This window comes from Eptesicus fuscus, chromosome 22 (genome assembly GCF_027574615.1).
Source record: "Eptesicus fuscus isolate TK198812 chromosome 22, DD_ASM_mEF_20220401, whole genome shotgun sequence".
In the NCBI taxonomy this organism is placed as follows: domain Eukaryota; kingdom Metazoa; phylum Chordata; class Mammalia; order Chiroptera; family Vespertilionidae; genus Eptesicus; species Eptesicus fuscus.
The window spans coordinates 31208048-31229306 of NC_072494.1; the positions used below are offsets into that span (position 1 = coordinate 31208048).

The 21259-nt window shown below is 46.5% G+C and overlaps 1 protein-coding gene and 1 non-coding gene across 3 annotated transcripts in view; one reads left to right on the forward strand and one right to left on the reverse strand.

Annotated features, from left to right (window-relative positions):
• HHAT (hedgehog acyltransferase) overlaps positions 1–21259 on the reverse strand; it is a 185781-nt gene that overhangs the window by 135603 nt on the left and 28919 nt on the right. For both annotated transcript variants that reach the window (XM_028152257.2, XM_028152258.2), the window contains exons 4-6: positions 10564–10677; positions 1695–1889; positions 438–653 (exon numbers count right to left, since the gene is read on the reverse strand). In XM_028152257.2, the coding sequence (XP_028008058.1) occupies positions 438–653; positions 1695–1889; positions 10564–10677 (525 nt within the window). The remainder of the gene's footprint in view (positions 1–437; positions 654–1694; positions 1890–10563; positions 10678–21259) is intronic.
• Positions 19697–19812, forward strand: LOC114233143 (U5 spliceosomal RNA). Its single transcript, XR_003619287.1, has one exon. It is a non-coding gene; the product is annotated as a U5 spliceosomal RNA (small nuclear RNA).

Genomic DNA, 21259 nt, shown 5'->3' on the forward strand with positions numbered 1-21259 from the left:
CAGCCAATCGATGATTCTCTCTCATCATTGATGTTTCTATCTCTCTCTCTCCCTCTTCTTTCCTCTCTGAAATCAATAAAAGTATATTTTTTAAAAATCAAGACAATAATGTGATTTAAATTTGTGAGCACTATGCCTGGCTGGTGTTGCTCAGTGGTTGAGTACTGACCCATGAACCAGGAGATCACGGTTCAATTCCTAGTCAGGCAATGCCGGGGTTGCAGGCTCAGTCCTCAGTAGGGGGCATGCAGGAGGCAGCCAATCATTGATTCTCTCATCATAGATGTTTCTATCTCCCTCTCCCTTCCTCTTTGAAATCAATAAAAATATATTTTAAAAAACAACAACAACAACAACTCAGGCGTCACTTACATGAACATGGCAACAAGGACAGAGGCTGAACCTACAGAACACTAATCCAATTCCCAGGGGCCTACCTGTCCGATGAACTCGGGGAAGCTGAGGATGGGCCCGTTGTGGAAGACGGGGTAATAGAAGACGTAGGCCATCATCCAGGGCAAGGAGTAGAAGGTGCGCCCGCCGGGCAGCTGCTGCCAGCAGAACTCGAGGCTGAAGCTGGTGTAGTACAGGCAGCGGACGGTCAGCGTGAACTGCAGCAGGTAGTACTCGTTTTCTGTCTTGTACCACCCTCTCTGCAAAGTCGCCAGCAAAGAACAGCCCGTGAGTGGCAAGGAGGGACCTGGCCCAGTCTCCAGGGAAGGAGATTTCTTCCACAGGTAGAGCCGCAGTACCATAAAGGGAGCCGAGAACCGCTGAACAGCAGGTAAATCCGTGGTAATCAAAACAAGCAGTTAAACAGCAGCGGGCAGCAGAGTGTCTCTAATACCAACCACCAACTCAGCATTAAGCCTGAGGCAACATAATGAAGGTTTTCCCAGGATGCACCTGTCGGATCCATCCAGTGGGTATCCTGAAGGTTAGCCACAACCAATGGACACTGTGACAGCTCCTCCAACAATTCTGAAGACAAAGCGAGGCTTATACATGTCACACGGATTGTCCACTAGTTCATCTTTCCCATCAGGTGCCCAGCCAGGGCACACGAAGTCTAAGTGCCATCACTTGAATCAATGAATGAGTGAGTAAATGAATGAACGAACAAAAATAAAGACACCACAGGAATTCCAGCTCTGCCGTGATTTAAGAAAACATTAAAAAAAAAAAACTTCCCAACATTTTTTATGCAAAGATCTACCTGCCTTATCAGTCTCGGGGGCCATCATGGGTGCCAGATGAGACAAGGCATGTGAGAGCTTCCTGTAAATTGTACAGCACTCTCCAGCTGGCTTTTGATGAAATGCACAGGGAACTATTGCTTTCTTTTCTCTCTATTGCTGACCCTCTGTTCCTGTGATATGTGCCACCATCCATGCCTACCCAAACTGGAAGAAAAGGTTAGCCCCGTGCAAGCTCAGAGGGCTCAGACACAGCTTCAAGGTTAGCCCTGTGCAACCTCAGAGGGCTAACATAGCTTCAAGGTTAGCCCTGTGCAACCTCAGAGGGCTCAGACATATATAGCTACAAAAAAAGACTGCAGAATGCAACATGCATTAACCGCACGTGGCCACTAGGAGGAGCCCGATCACAGTTCTTCGATTGTTGCCTGAAAAAAGGGAACTACAGGATGGGGGCACCACCCAGGGGACCTTCTCCTCCCCAACGGAGACACTTACCTTAATTTCCTCCACATCTTGCAGCCTCAGAGTGGAGAGCAGGAGGAGAGAACAGAGCCATGACAGGAACAGTGACCGGAACTGGGCTACGCAGAAGGAGATGACGGTGTGGAGGAAGATCATGGCCGTCCCAGGGGCCCCCAGCACACACCAGCAGGCCCACATTCCATAGGCGGTGAGGAACCAGGGTCTGTGCTGTGGACAGAGGACCCCATGAGAGAGGCATGGGCGGGGCGGGGGGGGGGGAGAGATAAGGGTGAGCTAAGGGGCATTGTTATGGGAGGTTCTACCTACTAGAGGCTAATGCTTGGTGACCCCCTGCACACACTATCCTGCGAAAGTGAAGGTGACAGCAAGTATTGGTGAACACTTCTCAGGAGTCTCCCTGAGAAACCCGGGCCATCCAAACCACAAAAGGCTTTTAAAGTCTAAACCGCAGATTTAACATTAAATATTTAATTACATTTTTACTTTATTAGCATATTGCTTAGTCTAATTTATGTCACAGAAAACGTGTATCTTACCTGCTTTCTGTGATACTGAGGCCTTTGCACAGTCAACCTGATTAAAACATTGTCTCATTTTTAGAAGAATCAGAGAATATCTTTCTATTTAATTATCAAGTTTTATAGTGATTGCCATTGAGTAACTAAATAGGTAAATTAGCATGTCTCTGCGTTTATGATAAATTCTTGGTCATCTCTGGCTCGCTTAAAAGCCACAAGGATGTTGAACATTGTTCGAAAGGCAATATACCATAGTGGTTTAATTACTCAAGCTTTTAAGTCCAACTGCCTAAATAAATCCTAGTGTCCCCATTAACTAGCTGTGTGACCCTAGGTAAGTTGCTTCATGTCTCTTGTGTCTCAGGTTTTTTGTTTTTGTTTTTCATATATAAAATTAGGATAATACCAGTACCTACTTCAGAAGGTTGTTGTGAGGACTTAGTAAGTAAATGCATGTGAAATGCTTACAATGGTGTCTGCATACACAGTACGTACAGTAGAAATGTTAGTTGTTATCCTATAGGGAACTAGGATGTGTCTTTTCAGCATGCATATAAAATATGGTTTCCAGGAATGTCTTCTTGTAAAAAACAAAAAGCCTTCTTTAACGGAAAGGCAGATGTGGGCTGTAAATTGTAATATCCCATCCTTAGATGTTAACGCTTCCAAAAATAAAAAAAAAAATTTGCTGAAGTACAATTTTTCCCAAACCTATACTCCAGCTCAAGAGAGAACGTTTTAAATGAGCGATTACGTCAGCCACTTTCAAGTTCCAAGAAAATCAGAGAAATCTGCAGTTCCTTTTTACTATTTTTCCATCCTACTGCCCACAGAAAACAGCCACATAAATCTGCTTCAAACTTTCCCCCAAACACTCACCTCTGGGCAGAGTGCAAGGATAAGAAACAAGGTCGCCGAAGAGTGTTCTTTAAGAAGTAGTCACAACAAATGAAAAAAAAAAGAGTTCTTTTGCAACATGACCTACAGCAGCATTATTTACCACTGGGGATTGTTTCATGCTACGAACATGCACATATACACAGCCACATTTTTATTGAGTGCTACTTGATCCATTTGGAAAAAGCCTGTTTTCTGGGATTCGTTTGGGAATTTAACCACAGACTTAAGCTGCTTCAACTTGGAAACGCTGAACGAGCCTTCAGGAAATACCTCATAGTGCTGTGCAAATCCCAGGTGCTCGAGAGATTCTCTGGCGAGTTCCCCGTGCTCACCAAAGCTACCTGGGGGCACCTGAGCGGGTCCCACATTCCATCCCCCACTGTCTCCCTCCTGCCAAACAGCCCGGGCAGGCGACATCTGATGTCGTTCTCTCTAAGACTTCACAGAAAAAGCTCTCTCGTTCACCTCGTGTTCTCTGCAAACCCTCATACCGCCCACCCGTTCTCACCCACGGGTAAAGGCAAATCTACTACATACGTTCATGGCGAACAGGCGATGGAAAGGAAAAGATGTGGACAATGCAAGAGAAGCATCTATAAAATACCGATTTTCATCCTTTGTCTATAAAAATGCATGGGCGCGGACAATATGTGGTGAATGCCTGGGGCAAGGGGGAGGGCGTGGGCTAGAGGAGGGACGTTGTGGGGGGGAAGGGTATATCTGTATGACGTTCGACAACAAAGATAAATTTTATTTATTTTTTTATTTTTTATATATATTTTATTGATTTTTTTCCAGAAAGGAAGGGAGAGGGATAGAGAGTTAGAAACATCGATGAGAGAAAACATCGATCAGCTGCCTCCTGCACACCCCCTACTGGGGATGTGCCTGCAACCAAGGTACATGCCCTTGACTGGAATAGAACCTGGGACCCTTCAGTCCGCAGGCCGATGCTCCATCCACTGAGCCAAACCAGTTAGGGTAACAAAGATAAATTTTTAAAAATGCGATTGTAATCCCATCCACAAAACTCCACTAAAATCCTGATATAGGGTGAGTAGCCTTCCATGCCTCATTTCAAAAGTTACACAGCGTGTAACCTTTGGGTTCGTTTTCTCCTCTCAGCATAATTCCCTGGAGATTCATCCATGTTGCTGCAGGTACCAAAGCTTGGCTCCCCTACTGCTGCACAGCATTCCATGATGTGGACGTAACACCATTTGCTTAACCATTCACCCACTGAAGGACATCTGGGCTATTTCCAGTTTGGGGCCATCATAAATAAAACTGATGTGAACATCTGTGTTCAGATTTAGTGTTCATTTCTCTGGAATGAATGCCCAAGTGTGAACTTGCCGGGACGCATGGTAGTGACATGTTTAGCTCTATAAGAAGTTACAAATCGTTTTCCAGAATGGTCACCTTAGGTGCTCACCAGCAATGTCTGAGTGGCCCAGTGTACCCGGATCCTCGCCAACACTTGGTGTTGTTACTGTTACAGCTGAGCCATTCTGGTGGGTGTGCAGGGCTATCTCACTGCTCTTTGAAAGGATATCAAAGTACAAACAACCTGAAGCTTGAGAATAAGACAGGTTGAACTTTGCTGGATGTGAAATGCATCAGAACTATCCCGACCCCTTAACTCTCCCATTTCTAATGAAGATAGAAAGGAAAGCAGGGGAAGAGGAGAAACTTCTAAAAAAACCTAACAAACATTTTTCAAAAACTGTACTCAGTTTTCTGGCAGAAGAGATGAAGCCAGACTAAGAATACCATGGCCTTTCTCAGGCGGCACGGGGCTTACTGCCCAGACTGAAGTAGGGAGGCGGCCTTCCCCTACTCCCGCTGCTCCCTGTGCTCACACTGAACCATTTCTCAAAAGGGGGGAAGGGAAGCTGGCTCTCTACTTGATGGCCTCCCTTAGAAGACTAACATCCTGTCATGTTCATGTTATAATAATGTAAGCCCAGAATGCAACAGGGTACCTAGCATATAGCAAGTGTTTCATAAATACTGGATGGATGGATGGATGGATGGATGGATGGATGGATGGATGGATGGAAAGAAGGGTGGATGGGTGGATGGATGGATGAATATGTTTCCCCAAGTCTTGGGATTTAACATGGTAGTTATGACTAAGATATAACAAGAAATTAGCACCAACATTTTGGACTTTTTGGTCCACTAATGTGAAATCCTGCTGTTTTCCAAAGTCTCTACTTCTACCACTTAACCCCTTTGTAAACAAAGGCTGCTTTGCCAATGCATCTGAGACAGAAGGGAGTCCTCCCATACCCACTGCCTACTGTGTGTTCCCCACTCTCAGGGGTCTTTTCTGTTGAGGGGATCTCAAGTTGGCACCTGGTAGGGTGCACAGGCAGACCTGAGATGCCAACACCCGCCCGCAGGCCCCACCTGCGGAAGCAGACCTCTGTTGTAGAACTGCTGCCTACCGCCCCAGTGAGGTCTCCCGGGCACAGACCAGTTGAGCTGGCGCATTCCCAAGGCTGAAGGCAGCACCCCTGAGAACAGCCGGGGGGGACTGGCCCTCCTTCCTTTTGCAAACCTACCCTCTTCAGATGTTCTTCAAAGGGAGTCAGGGAGAGCTGGCTGGCAATGCCCCCGCTCACACCATCCCTACTGCTCTTCTGCTCTAGCTTTTCTGGGCTGTGGGCACGGACTGGTAATAGGATGTATGTGCCTGAGTGGTTTCCCTCATTATCTCTGTCGGGAGAAACGATAATGCAGAGCCTCGGTGAAGACTCCTGTTGGCAACTGTACCAGACTTTGCTGTGTATTCCTTCTCCCGCATCTGCCTGAAAACCACTCGGTGGGGCATTGTCTGAGAAAGAAATGAAAGGAGTCCATCGGTGATCCTGATATCCTGATACATGGCAGAGTGCCGCGGTTGGCAAACTGTGGCTCGCGAGCCACATGCGGCTCTTTGGCCCCTGGAGTGTGGCTCTTCCACAAAATACCACGGCCTGGGCGAGTCTATTTTGAAGAAGTGGCGTTAGAAGAAGTTTAAGTTTAAAAATTTGGCTCTCAAAAGAAATTTCAATGGTTGTCCTGTTGATATTTGGCTCTGTTGGCTAATGAGTTTGCCGACCACTGGCATAGTGTATTACATAATCAAGGGGAGCCGCTGCTGAAAAATATGTCTGTACATCTCCGCAAACAAACGGGGAGAAAAAAAACCATCCCAGAGTCCAAAGGGCTGCAGTCCAGCCTGCTTTTCCCCCGGGAGCAAGGCGGGGGAGGGGGCCGTCCATCCCTCCCCGGATCTGCACTGATGGAGGAGGAAGAGCCGGGTTCCAGGAAAGCCATTAGTGCCTGAGATCCCTATTAGGTGTGCGGTTTCGGTAACCAGCTGGGAGGAGCGCCTGCTCCCCCGGCGGCCCTCCCGGGGTTACTTGACTCATCTCAGCCAACACGCTTTCAGTCCTGTGGCCGATGAGCTCAGCGGTCTGGGCCCGGATGCTAATGATGTGGGTTCAGATACAGTGAAAACTGCTCTGTGGTTAGCAGCAGCCCCAACCCGCAGCCCCCACCCCGGCGGCCTTCTCAGAACCTTCCTGCAGGGTTATTTTCCGTTCCGAGGGCTGAGAACACGACGTCTCAGGTGGTGGTGAGGCCACAGGGGTGTTCGAGAAAGGAGGAACTGTCTGACCCGCCCAGCGCGCTCGCCAATCATAACAAACCACAGCCCAGGCCCAGAGCCGCGATTCAGCCGCCCCTCCCAGGGCACCGGGCCCTGGCACAGTCACCAAAACCCAGAGAGCCCTGCCCAGAGAAAAGGCCTTTAACCTCGGCCAAGGAGCTCAGTGGAAAGTTTCACTACTTGTCATGGCAAAAAAAGAAAGAAAGAAAACTACGCTTTTGAAAATAACCTGCCTCTCTTTGGAAGGAGGCAGGGCTTGCCAGGGAAGAGACAAGATTAGATATTAGATGGAGAGGCGAAGCATCCTTCAGGGTTTAAGGGCCGTAACACCAAGAATCGCTAACATCTGGCCCTGCACCGTGCTGGTCGTAGTTCAGGATGCCTCCAGGGACAGGGAAATAAATGAACTCCGGTCCCAGTCTTCCACTCTACGTACCAAAACACCCACCCGAGTGAGGGCCATCTGGAACACTTAGCCCAGGTGGTGAAAGCTCAGAGCTCATGGGGCCAGCGCTGTGGTTCAGACTTCTCTAAGGGCCAAGCAGACTCGCACAAAGAAAGCACTGTGCCCCAGCCCCAGCCAGAACCCTCCTCGCCAGCTGTCGCACAAATCAAACCTGTGGTCCCAAAGGGGACGGCACACACACACACACACACACACACACACACACACACACACAGATGACTCTGTGAACTCTGCCTCATTCCAAGAAAAATGCAAAGCCACCTCCTACTAACTTTGGATGACATGTGTTCTGCAGATAAAATGACAGGTCCAGCCCAGTGGTTGAGCATCAACCTATGAGCCAGAAGGTCATGGTTCAATTCCCGGACGGAGCACATGCCCGGGTTGTGGGCTTGATCAGCAGTGTGGTGTCCAGGAGGCAGCCGATCAATGATTCTCTCTCATCATTGGTGTTTCTCTCTCTCCCTTCCTCTCTGAAATCAATATATATATGAAATATATATATACATATATATGTGTGTGTGTGTGTGTATGTGTGTGTGTGTGTGTGTGTGTGTGTGTGTATGAAGACAGGTCTGCCTGTGCACCCTGCCTGAGAATGAGATGCCAAGCTGAAGTAAGCAAACGACTCGACTTCCTTCAAGCCACAGCTCAAAGCCACATCCTGGGAGGCCTTCCCTGTCACCCCAAGGCGGAGGTGGCCCACTCCTTCCCCCGGCACCCAACCCACCACCACATGAGGTCCAGACTGAGGTCAGCGTTTCGTTTCCTAGGTAACCTCACTCAGCTCTCCAAAGGAAGGGGCGTGTCTCCCAATCCCTTCCCCCAGCACCCAGCACACACTTGAAACAGGGTCGGAGAAGGACAGTCATGAGAGGAGTGTTGGCATGACTGCACAGACAGCCTCTGCCCTTGGAGATTTGGGATCTCAAGACCGTCGCCTCCTTTTTGAACACCGTGGAGGGACTGCTCCCAGGAGCACACGCAGACGACAGTCTCAGCACATGCTAAACGCCAGCAGATGACAGCAGCCACCACCCTTTACTCAGCTGTCATCATATGCAAGCATCCACCTTGAAAAACATCAGACCCTCAGCACTACCCCAAGAAGCAAGTGCTCCCATCCCGGTTGCACAAATGAGGAGATGAATTCAAAGGTATTAACTAACTTGCTGAAGACTGCACAGCTTAAAACCCACAAAGCTGGGAGCCAGCCAGGCGCTCCTAATCACACCCAATACTGCCTCCCAAGACCGAAAGAGCCTTAACTCAAAGTTGCAAGAAAATTAAGCGGAGGAACATCTGTATCCTAAACTATGCGGATTTCTTGTTAGGTTCAATCAACCAATTAAACTTATACCCCTCCCTGGGGAATTAGCTGTGCAGGTCATTTCACTACAGACACTCCCTTTGCTGAAGACCACATTTCACTTGCGGTGACCACATTCCATTATCTCCCCTCCCGGTGTGCATAAAGAAGTCTCCGCCCAGAAAAAAGCCCGCCAAAAGTCCTTTAAAAGCCACTGACTCCCGTCACTGGGTGCTGGAGCCATCCAGGCTCAGCCGCCTGGTGTGCGGATGATCCGTATAAATTTATAATCCCTCACCACTCTGGCCTCGTTCCTCCTTCGCACCTAACATTTCTGATGACGGGAAGTGCAAAAGAGGAGTTGAGAACAGGAAGTCTGAAAAGAGGAAGGAGCATCTAGCCAAGAACCTAGAGTTCATCTACATTTCACATTCTCAATGGGGGTTATAGCTCCTCCTACGGAGGGGGAGGTGGTTCTTGAAGAAAAAGGTACTCTTTATAAATAAAGCATGGGCATGCATACAGTACATAAACAGATATGCCGTACATCTGTGGTTCAAATTTCACAGAGCAGTGGCAATTAGGAAAAAACAGCTAAAGGGCCCCTGGCGGGGGGTGATAATGAAGAAAGCCAGAGAAACACTCATCTGTGAGTCACAAACAAGTAGTAGCAAGAACAAGAGGGAAGCAAAGGAGGCCAACCAGACCGGGCACCTGGGTCCTGAAGCACATGGCCGAGGGGTGGGGCGGGCAGGACAAGAAGAATTCAGTGCGCCCAAGGCCACCTCACCTTGCCTTCTACTCACGTGATCAATTAAAAATATATCAAATCTCATACACACAGAAAACAGTATCTGTACCAAACCAGACAGAGTCGGACCTGCATTACCACCATTTGTCCACCATCCAGAACTGAAATGTCAGTGCTGACATGTACACATAAGGAACTGTTGGACATTGAAATTGGGTCTCAAAAGAACTGTTGGCCCAGAAAGAAACTCACTACACACTGATTCATTTGCCTGTCACCATAACCATTATTGCTTGTCTCATTTTCGGTTCTTATAAGTGTATTTCTAATAGCACATGATCTCACTCATCTAGGGGAAATGATGAACAACATAGACTGATGAACAAGAACAGACCCAGAAACAAGGAGGCATGGATCAGACTGTCGGGCCTCGGGGGGAGGGTAGGGAAGGGTGGGGGTAAAGGGGGAGATCAACCAAAGGACTTGTGTGCAGGCATTAGAGCCTAACCGGCGGTTAAGGACAACAGGGGGGTGGGGGCATGTGTGGGGAGGGGTGTGAGATGGGAATGGGGGGACGAGGACAAATATGTGATACCTTAATCAATAAAGAAATTAAAAAAAAAAAAACAGTATCTGTGACGTCTGTAAGGTATACGAAGAATAATGAAATAGCACCGCACACCCACCAGCAGCCTAAGAAAAACAAGGCTCTCAGTGCTTTGAAGGGCTCTGGGTATCTAACCCCCCACCCCCCAACCCCAGCCCAATTCTTTCTACATCCCTCCCTGACCAGCCGTGACCACTGTCCTGAGTGTTATGTTAATTCTGTATTATCTTACCTTTCTTTGTACATTTGCAGGTGTGAATCTAGTTTGCACACTTCTGAGCTCCGTATACATGGGATCCTACCGGACAGATTCCTCTAACAACTTACCCGATTAGCTCCATGTCATAATCCAGAAATTCATCCATGCTGATAACTATAGTTTTACGTTCCAACCTTTACATTCATTGGTTTGGAAAATAACTCGAAGGAAGTACGTGTAGGGTAAGGACGTGTTACCCCTGTACCTGAAATGTCTGATTATTAATAATTCATTATTAATAATCATTAATAATGAATTATTAATAATCATTATTAATAATCTGGTCGTTAATAATTCATTCTCATCTCTTCCAGGCCCATATCCATGTCTACTGATTCTTGGCTCAGGGCCCTTTCCTCACAAAAAGCAAAGGAGAAAGAGGCTTAAAAGGAAACGATGCAGGGGCATACCTTCCTTGCAATCTGGTTGGCCATTTGCGACACAGCCAGGTGCCCGAGGAGGAGCCACGCCAGCCGCTGCTTCCCCCACTCCATCCAGAAGCTCCACTCGAAGTCCGTCTGGTCCTACACAGGCCAAAAGCAGAACTGATCAGAAAGGTTCCCGTGCATTCTGAGGCAGAACACAAACTCTATAGATAATAAACCAACTGGGAGGAAGGCCAAGGGGAGTCCAAACTCTACAAGCTGGACCCCTGGTCGGGGCATGCAGGAGGCAGCAGATCCACGATGATTTACATAACACTCCCATCCTTGACCCTACTGAACCTCCACCCACACACACTCTCCCCTCCAGAGTGGCTGGTCTCATTGCCATTCTCCAAATACGTGTCTTTGTTAAAGCTGATTCCCCAGGACCCTCTGCAGGACAGAAACGATCATTATGCCCATTTTATAAACAATGAAACTGGGGTTAAAGAATTCAGTTGTTACCCAGCATCACACAGACAGTGTAAGTCATGAACTGAGCTTATTTCAGCTTAGTTATCTCTCTCCCTCTCCCTTCCTCTCTGAAATCAATAAAAAATATATTTTTTTAAAAAGTGGTGGAATCAGGTGGCCCAAGTTCTAGTCATGTCTGTCGCTGTGTATACCAACCAGGCACTTAACTTCTGGACCTGAGCCTTTTGTGTGGGAAATGAAGGTCTGAACTAGTGTAATGTCTAAGATTCCTTTCAAAAAGTGAAAAAACTTAGTTTTCAGTCTTAAGGAAAGAAATACTAAGGGTGTGGTTCACCCACGCCCAGGAACTGCGTGTGACCTTTCAAGAGAGGGCTGATCTGCTGCTCACCACCTTGTGACCAAGCCAGGTCTCCAGGTTCCCACCCACACTGGCAGCCTGCCCTCTTCCCCAGAATGGGAAGAACCCACCACTGTCTGTGGACTTACTACATGGTATGGTCTGCCCACTGCGGGGTAAGAAAACTACCCTCGGAGAGATTAAATATCATGCTCCAAGTCTCCCAGCCAATAATGGCAAAGCCCAAGTTCAAAACCCAGATCCTCAGGCTGCAAAGTCTGTGTTCCTGTGATGAAATACGTAGTATAGCTCTGGCTGGTGTGGCTCAGTTGGTTGGGTGTTATCCTGTGCACTGAGAGGTCACCTGTTTGATTCCAGGTCAGGGCACACGCTTGGGTTTCAAGCTTGATCCCTCGTGGGGGGCATGCAGGAGGCAGCCGATCGATAATGTTTCTCTCTCTCATCATTGATGTTTCTGTCTCCCTCTCCCTTCCTCTCTAAAATCAATAAAAACATATTTTAAAAACCAAGAAAAGAAAAGATAAAGGTTCTAGAAACCGCGGACTCAAAAGGAGTGAATCCATGGATAACAAAAGGGGAACATCAGCATCCAGAAAGACTGCAACATCTGAAATACCATAGGAAACAACCATCATACCCTTCTCCTCAAAATACTAGTAAAAGGAAGGTCTGCTCCATACGGCAGACACCACCACTTGACTCAATCCACACTCCAAGCCCCTGCTGGAACGACGTCCTATACATTAGTGGTTGGAAAGCAGGAAACTACATTTCCCAGAATTCCCTGCAGCTAGCATGTCTGCACATGTCATATGACCTTGCTTCTGGTGAACACAGGAAGACTTTGAAGGCGGAAGAACTTAAAGAAATATGGGCTGTGAGACTCTCCTGAAAGCATGGTGGCGGAGGCCCTTTGGCTGCTCCCCAGCAGCCCTGGTGGAGACTCCAAGGCCCAGGCAGGCCGGCGGTACCCAGCTTCCTGGTGTGGCAGTTTGGGTAGTTCTCAGGCCGTGAACTGTGCAGCAGCAGCCCCAGTGTCGCAGGCTACTCTGGGAATTGCTACGGGAAGCTCACATAGTGCCTGTCCCCACAGTTTTTTGACTATTCTGAGATCTCCTGAAATTCCCACAATAAATTCCTTTCTGTTTAAACTAACTGGAGAGGAACCTGTTGTCTCCGTGGAAACTTGATCAACATACTTTGCAGTGTTGTTTGTTTGTTTGTTTTGATCAACATACTTTGGAAAGAATTTTTCTTCTGGTTGTAATCCAGCTGTAGTTTCATAATAGAAGCATTATGAAAAGAATTCACTTTGGTTCCCCCAAGGAACACAGGGAGGAACCAAGATGGCGGCATAGTTAAACAACTAATCTGCTGCCTCACACAACAATTTCAAAAATACAACTAAAAGACAAAACATCTACCACCCAGAACCACGGGAAAGCTGGCTGAGTGGAAGATATACAGCTAAGAAGAGAAAGGAGCACAAACGCTGAAAAGCTGAGGTAGGGAGGCACGCGAATCGGGCCGGCGGCGGGCGGTTGGGTGCGCGGCTTTTCTTCAACCCGCAGGGAGACAAGCTCCCGATCACTCTGAAATCCAGTTTCTGGGGACACTCGGGGGACCCAGACACCTACGGGGAGAAGCTGGACTCTCGGCCATCGGGTCGGAAAGTGAGAGTGACTTTTTTGCAGTGGTGCGCCCAGCAATCATTGTTTACTGCGCTGGAGCGCGGGGCGCAGGGACTTGGAAACGTGGAAAGGCAGAGAGGGCTGACGGCAGCCATTGCCGTTGGCCACGCCCCAGCCTAGTGACGCCCTGAGACCCCGCCCCGCCCTGAGGCTCCGCCCCGCACATTCTACAAACCCGCCCAGGCTCCACACAGCGGCTTTTGCATATAAATGGTCTGTTCTGTGACAGCTCAACCAAATTAACTGTAGCTCTAGTCAGACTGCTCCAAATCCGCCCAAGCAAAGGAGGAGAAAACTAGCCCTTGCTGTAGCTCCTGCTGGGGGACACACAGTACACAAGGGTACACCAAGAGTGTCCACCTCAAGTAACTGGGAGGCTGACCCGTTGAACCAATAGGACACCTAGTACACAAAGCTACCCTACCAACTCAGGGAAGCAGCGAAAATGAGAAGGCAAGGAAACAGATCCCAAACCAAAGAAATGGAGGAGAACAAGCGACTGGACATAGAGTTCAAAACCACGGTTATAAGGTTTTTCAAGAATTTCATGGAAAAGGCCGATAAATTCCATGAGGACCAACTAGAAATTAAACATACACTGACTGAGATAAAAAATATTATACAGAGACCCAAAAGCAGACTAGAGGATTGCAAGAATCAACTCAAAGATTTGGAATACAAAGAGGCCAAGGACACTCCTCCAGAGAAGCATGAAGAGAAGAGAATTCAGAAAGTTGAAGATAGTGTAAGAAGCCTCTGGGACAACTTCAAGCGAACCAACATCAGAATTATGGGGGTACCAGAAGAAGAGAGAGAGCAAGATGCTGAAAACCTATTTGAAGAAATAATGACAGAAAACTTCCCCCACCTGATGAAAGAAATAGACTTACAAGTCCAGGAAGCGCACAGAACCCCAAACAAAAGGAATCCAAAGAGGACCACACCAAGACACATCATAATTAAAATGCCAAGAGCAAAAGACAAAGAGAGAATCTTACAAGCAGCAAGAGAAAAACAGTTAGTTACCTACAAGGGAGCACCCATACGATTATCAGCTAATTTCTCAACAGAAACCATGCAGGCCAGACGGGAGTGGCAAGAAATATTCAAAGTGATGAATAGCAGGAACCTACAACCAAGACTACTCTACCCAGCAAAGTTATCATTCAGAATTGAAGGGCAGATAAAGAGCTTCACAGATAAGAAAAAGCTAAAGGAGTTCATCACCACCAAACCAGCATTATATGAAATGCTGAAAGGTATTCTTTAAAAAGAGGAAAAAGAAGAAGAAAGATAAAAATTATGAACAACAAATACATATCTATCAACAAGTGAATCTAAAAGTCAAGTGAATTAAAAATCTGAGGAACAGAATAAACTGGTGAACTTAATAGAATCAGAGGCCTAGAATGGGAGTGGATTGATAATTCTCAGGGGGAAAGGGGTGTCTGTGTGGGGAGTATGGGAAGAGACTGGACAAAAATCATACACCTATGGATAAGGACAGTGGGGGGGAGGGGGGGATAAGGGCAGAGGGGGGTGGGAACTGGGTGGTGGGGAGATATGTGGGGAAAAAGGAGAAACAATTGTAATCTGAACAATAAAGATTCATTAAAAAAAAAAAAGAATTCACTTTGCAGAAAACTATTCTGAAATAAGTCTGTTCAGTGGGGGAAAATGAAATGGAGGAAGACAGCAGCTAGGTCAGTCCGAGGGATGTTCAGGAACTGGATCATGGAGGCAATGAGTGTTTACGTTAGAACACAGTCACCAGTGAATGTAGGTATGCGTTTCAAACCAAATAGAAAAGGATCCACCTTACTTACTGCCAGTCAGTAATTCTCACTAGCATGCCTCTTTTCTCCTCAGATTGAGCAGACAGTGCAGAGCTGAATAGATTTACGGTTTTCCTTCTCCTGGTATCCAGAATTTTGCAACAACAACAACAAAAGAAACACAATAGAAGTGCTAGGCATTTATGTGTTATCTATTTCCTAAATAACATTATGTGCATATTATTTACTTTGAGACCATACCTAATTCCCAATCACACTGAGCAAAAGCAATGTGTTTATAAGGCTCTGAGGAAACCTTTACAAGGTACTTGAATCCGGAAACATTTCCCTGCACTTTGAAAGGCAGCACGCTCACCTTAATGGCCTATAAATCTCCCAAGGAGAGAGGAAAAGGGGGGCGTATTTATGTGAATTCTGCACAGGAGCAGCGCTGCTCTCTGGATGAACTCAGCCCAATGATTCATTTGGCAATTATTGCAAGAGTTTGCTTTTCTTTCAACAGATGCTTTGCTCTTTCTAAAATAAGGTGAACTAAATTAGTTTACTGCTCACAATTTTCAGAGACAACACTCCTTCCCCAGCCAACATTTCCTCAAAGACAAAATGTTTTCATTAACAAAACTTTTTTTTCCCCTCCCCTGTAAATAAAATCTCTGCTTAAGTGTCTTCCCCATCCTGTACAGGTGAAGGTGAAGATGCTCACGGGGGTCAGGATGCCACCAACAGGACCAGCATCAGGGCACTGTTCTACCACGTACCATCCCAGTCTCTTCAATGGCCCTCATAATCTAGGCCAGGCAAATCGGCCCAGGGCATAAAGGGGGCAGGGAGGTGTTTTGTAGAAGGAAAGAGAAAACCTCTCGAGGACTGAGTTAAACCAAGAGAACCTAATTGATGTGGGGAAGTTCTCTGAATCTCTTCAACCTAACTGCCAACCTAAAAACTCAGTGACTTCCGCCCTAACCGGTGTGGCTCAGTAGATAGAGCGTCGGCCTGCGGACTGAAGGGTCCCAGGTTCGATTCCGGTCTAGGGCATGTATGTACCTTGGTTGCGGGCACATCCCCAGTAGGGGGTGTGCAGGAGGCGGCTGATAGATGTTTCTCTCTCATCAGTGTTTCTAACTCTCTATCCCTCTCCCTTCCTCTCTGTAAAAAATCAAGAATATAATAAATAAATAAACAAACAAACAAACAAACTCAGTGACTTCCTCTGACTACACCGCTACCTACCCACTTCCTAGCATTCACTCCAGATTATGCCAGACATATGCGTGTACTTGAGCAAGTGCAGATCCCGTCTTCCTGGTTTGCCTGTTCCACATTTCTCCCTTTCTCCCTAGAGCTTACAAAGAATGAATCACATTCTAAAAGAGAAATACTAAATTCTAGTACGAAGAAGGCAAAGGCACAAAAAAAAAAAAAAAAAGATATTATTTTCCCCACATCCTCAAACTGGAAAAAAACAAACAAACATTTTCTACGAGGTACATACAGCATATGGAGAAATGAAGTGCAAACAGTTACTAAGGCTGGTCAATAAGTTAGGGATCCCGACCCCCAAAAAAGTGTTAACAGAATGTGATGACTAGATAGCAAATGACATAACCTCATAAGATTCCCCAGCTACAAACCACGCCTATGAATCCTACGTCCCATTCGCGTCACTTCTGCAGGATACAGAAACATGGAGAGAAAAATGGTTCCCAGGCCTTTGGGGACCATGGTTCCTAAAATGGTCCTCACGCTCGAGAGAATTTGCTCTCTGCCTAGAAAGTCTTCACACATTCAAGGAAACTAGTTCATCTGTAACATCTCTGCAGCGGGCAAACACGAGAAACTGGAACTCCAGATGGAATCCCAAAACGCTGAAGGTCCCCGAGGCAGAGAGGAGTGATAAATGAGAGAAAGGAGAAGTTAACCTTCTTGCCATCCGTCCAGGGAAAGCAGGGGGGAGCTCTTCATAACCTCAGACAGCATTGTTTTCATTGTTGTTGTTGTTAATCCTCACCTGAGGATCTTTTCCCCAATGATTCTTAAGATACAGTGAAAGGGAGGGAGGGAGGGAGGGAGGGAGGGAGGGAGGGAGGGAGGGAAGGAGGGAGGAAGGGAGGGAGGGAGGGAAGGAGAGAAATGTGAGAAAGACACATGGATTGGTTGCCTCCAGCACATGCCTCGACTGGGGCTGGGGACCAAACCTGCAACCCAGGTACGTGCCCTTGACTAGAAATCAAACCCAGGACCCTTCCGTGCGTGGGCCTATGCTCTAACCACTGAGCACACCAACCAGGGCCACAGATACCATTTTTCTCCTTGAAGCTTACACACTGGGTGGCAGACCAGGAAAGTGGGCAGAGTATGTGGAAGAATTCTCCCACACATCATTTCAGTCTGTCCCCTTGGCCCATCAGCTAGCTATCCGAGCTCTTAAAGAGAGAGCTCCCTGTGAAATCATAGGAAATATATATATATATAGATACTGGTGCACCCGATGACGGGCACAGCGCTCCTAAGACCCTTGTAACTTCCTGTGATAACAGCAATAGGAGCATCTTTTGTTCTCCTAAGCCCCTTGGGATTTCCTGGGTGATAACACTGGTTTTTGTTGCAATGAGGTGAGTCTGGGTGGGCTCCTGGATGGGGCTGTTCACCAGAAAAATCAAGCCATGGGTAGAAGCTTGGGATTTTCAGTGCCACACCCCATTCTTCTGAGAGGGGAGAGGGGTTGACATAGAGTTAATGATTGATCATGCCTCGTGATAAAGTCTGCATAAAAGTCCCCAAAATGCAGGGTTCAGAGAGCTCCCGGGTTGGCGAACAGGTGGAGGTTCTGGGAAGAGTGGGGGGCCTGGAGAGGGCCTGGAGGCTCAGCACCCCTCCCACACACCTCGCCCTGTGCATCTCTCCCATCCGGATGATCATCCGTATATTTTATCCCATCCTTTTACAGTAAACTGTTAAACAGTAAGTAAAATGTTTTCCTGAGTTCTGTGAGCCACTCTAGCAAATTAACTGGCCCTGAGGACGGGGCCATGGGGGCCACCTGGACGTGCAGTTGGCATGGGAAGGAGGTGGGTGGGAGCATCTTGTGGGACTGAGCCCTTCACCTGGGGGATCTGATGCCATCTCCAGGTGGAGTGTCAGCACTGAGTGGAACTGCAGGACACCCAGGTGGAGTCGCAGAATTGCTTGGTGTAGGGAAGCCCCCCACACAACTGGTGTTAGAAGTATAGCGTGAGAGTAAAAGAGAAACACGGGAGGGGCAGAGAGTAGGTTTTCTGTACACGCCCATCCCAGAGCTTCTCTTAGGAGAGTCAGCCATTGTGGTAGCTAAGGTGCCTCCAAGGCTGGGGACAGAGACAACCAAGAACAGAGCCAAGGCTCACCAGGCCTCCAGCATCCGTTGCCCGCAGTACACTGCCTCCGCCATCTCTTCTGCAGAAACTTACCTGTTTGCTACCAAAATGACTTATCTTTTCTATGATGTCTGAAACTAACTTTAAAATACTTCAACGCAGAGACCTCTGGTTCCAGGCGAGATACGATAAACACCTTTCTCCCTAACCTTCCCTCCAACGACAGCTAAAAACCCTGAATGTGATTATAAGATAAACATAGGAAGGCCCCGAAAGATGGCAGAAAGAAGACAGACTGGCTAGGGACCTCAGGACTTGAGGAATGACAATGAGATAAAATAACTCACTGGATAGGCTTACTAGCAGAGGTAGATGACTCAGGAAAGAAGCATTGAACCTAAAGGTAAGTCAACAGAAATCACACAATTTGAATAACAGGAAAAATAGACTGAAACCATAAATAAACAGAGCCTCAGAAATCTTTGTTACAATTATAAAAGATCTAACATTCCTGTGATTCGTGAAATACTAAAAAAAAAAAAAAAAAAGGAGAAAAAACGTGGGGCTGAAAAAAAATATTCAAAGAAATAACGTCTAAAAATTTTGTAAAACTGGCAAAAGGCATAAACCTACAGATTCAAGAAGCCGAATGAACCCTAGTCAATTTATATGTACCAATTAAAAAGCAGATTGGCAGAACGGATTTTTAAGAAATGATCCAACTCTATGCTATCTGTAAGAAATTCGATTTAAATATAACAACCTAGGTAGGTTGACAGTAAAAGGATGCAGAAGGATACATACTCTACAAACATCAATCAAAAGAAAGCAACAAGAACCTTACAATAGAGCCACACAAGTCTGGTCAACTGATTTTGGACAAAGGTGCAAAAACAATTCAACGGAAGAATCATCTTTTCAACAAAAGGTGCTATAGCAAGTGGCCATCCATAAGCAAAAAATAAAATAAAATAAAGTAAAATAAAATCCAGCCAGTGTGCCTCAGCGGTTGAGATTGGGTCTGAGGTTTGCCTTCATGAACGAGAGGAAACTCTCTGTGGTTCTGTGTCTTAATTGTTGGAGGTTGGGAAAAGGGGAGGAGAGGAACCGTACGCAGGGTCCCACTATACAAAAGGAATAAAACCAGTTTCTGTGGCTGAACCAGAATGAGGTTTAGAGCCCAGTCAGCCTGACCTCTGCTTCGCCCTCTAATGGTGGCTCCAGAGGCACCCAGTGACTACTAAGGTATCTATAGAATCTCAAGGGTGATGACTCAGGCTCATTTGCATACCCATAATACCCTGCACAGAGTACAATCCTTTTCAAGTTTTAAAAAACTTTTTTTTAAACTTGACAGTTGTAACTACAAGAAACTAAAGTTTCTTGTGCAAACTTTAGGCAGAAAGAACCTCAAGAGCTAAAATGCCACCATAACTGAACTAGGAGTTGCAGTTACTGGAGGAGGGAATTTGCCAAGAGCAAAGCATACTCTGGTTTCTCTTCAGATCGCATAAATCTTTCGCCTTTTACTAAAGATTTCCGTGGAGAGGAACAATTCTGAGTTTATACTCAATTTTTTGAGGCCTTGCTTTGGCAGGGCTAGCCTTATGGTTATAAAGAAAGACACCATCTAAAAAAGAGAGAATACTTCTCTGGTTTCATTACTGGTGACCAGTTCTGGCAGTTGTCACTGAACTGGGACTCCACCCACTTCCTCCTACGTTAGGCAGTGCTCCAGTTGGCCTGAACTGGTTTCTACTACCTGCCTCATAAATGTCTGCATGGATGACAGAACTGGGTCTGATATTTGCTTTCATGAAACCTGGGGGTGAAATCATGCTGGACAACTCACCCACCTGGAACTTAGCAGCGACTGTTATCCTGACAGTGGTTTCAGTCAGTTCCCCACACACAGACGCCACCCTTCACATCTCAACAACTGTCAGGACATTCTTCAACCTTGTAAAGAATGTTGACCGGCACCACTTTTACGGAATGTGAGAGAAGGAAGTGTTTCCCCACCTCCAAGTCTCTCCAAATTTCAGCCCCAAGTCACTGGTTCAACCCTCTAGCCTGAAATAATCTCTTCTCCTTCTTCTCTGCGAATCCCAACTGTTAGATCACTTGATCACTTGTACGGGACAAGTTAACTTGTAAAAGTTAACTCTTCCACCTCCCGGGATGGTCTTAACACTGAATGTGCCCAAATGGGGAGCCCACCGACCAGAAGCAGTGAGTTAGCATTAGACGGAATCTAATCAGAAATCAGGTCCTAGACACGGTTACAATTCAGATAACTTCAATACTGGCATCTAAAGCTGCATGGGAGAGTTTATTAGCATAAGGAATGTTAGGAATAAATAGAGAGTAAAGGGGGTCAAATATACGGTGAGGGAGGAGACTAGACTTTAGGGGGTGAGCACACAATGGGTATAAATTTATTATGAGGTTGTACACTTGAAATGTATATAATGTTATTAACCAATGTTACTTCGATAAATTTAATTATTTTATTTTTTCATCACCATTTATTCCCCTATACCCTCTTCCACCTCCACCCACCCCCATCCTCCCGCAATCACCACACTATGGTCAATGTCAATGAGTTCTTTCTCTCTTTTTTCTTTTTTGCTCAATCCCTCCACCACCAGCCCCAGCTCCCACCCCCCACCCCACACAGCCGTCAGCCTGCTCTCTATCTATGAGTCTGTCTCTGTTTTGCTTATTAGTTCAATTTGTTCATTAGATTCCACATAGGAGTGAAATCATATGGTACTTGTCTTTCTCTCACTGGCTTATTTCACTTGGCGTAATATTCTCCAGATCCATCAATGCTGTCAGAAAACGTAAAATTTCCTTCTTTTTTACAGCCGAGTAGTATCCCATTGCGTAAATGTACCCCAGCTGTTTTATTCACTCATCTACTGATGGGCACTTGGGCTGCTTCCAAATCTTGGCTACTGTTAATAACGCTGCAATGAACATGGGGGTGCACATATTCTTTCAAATGTATATAATGTTATTAACCAATGTTACCCCAATACATTG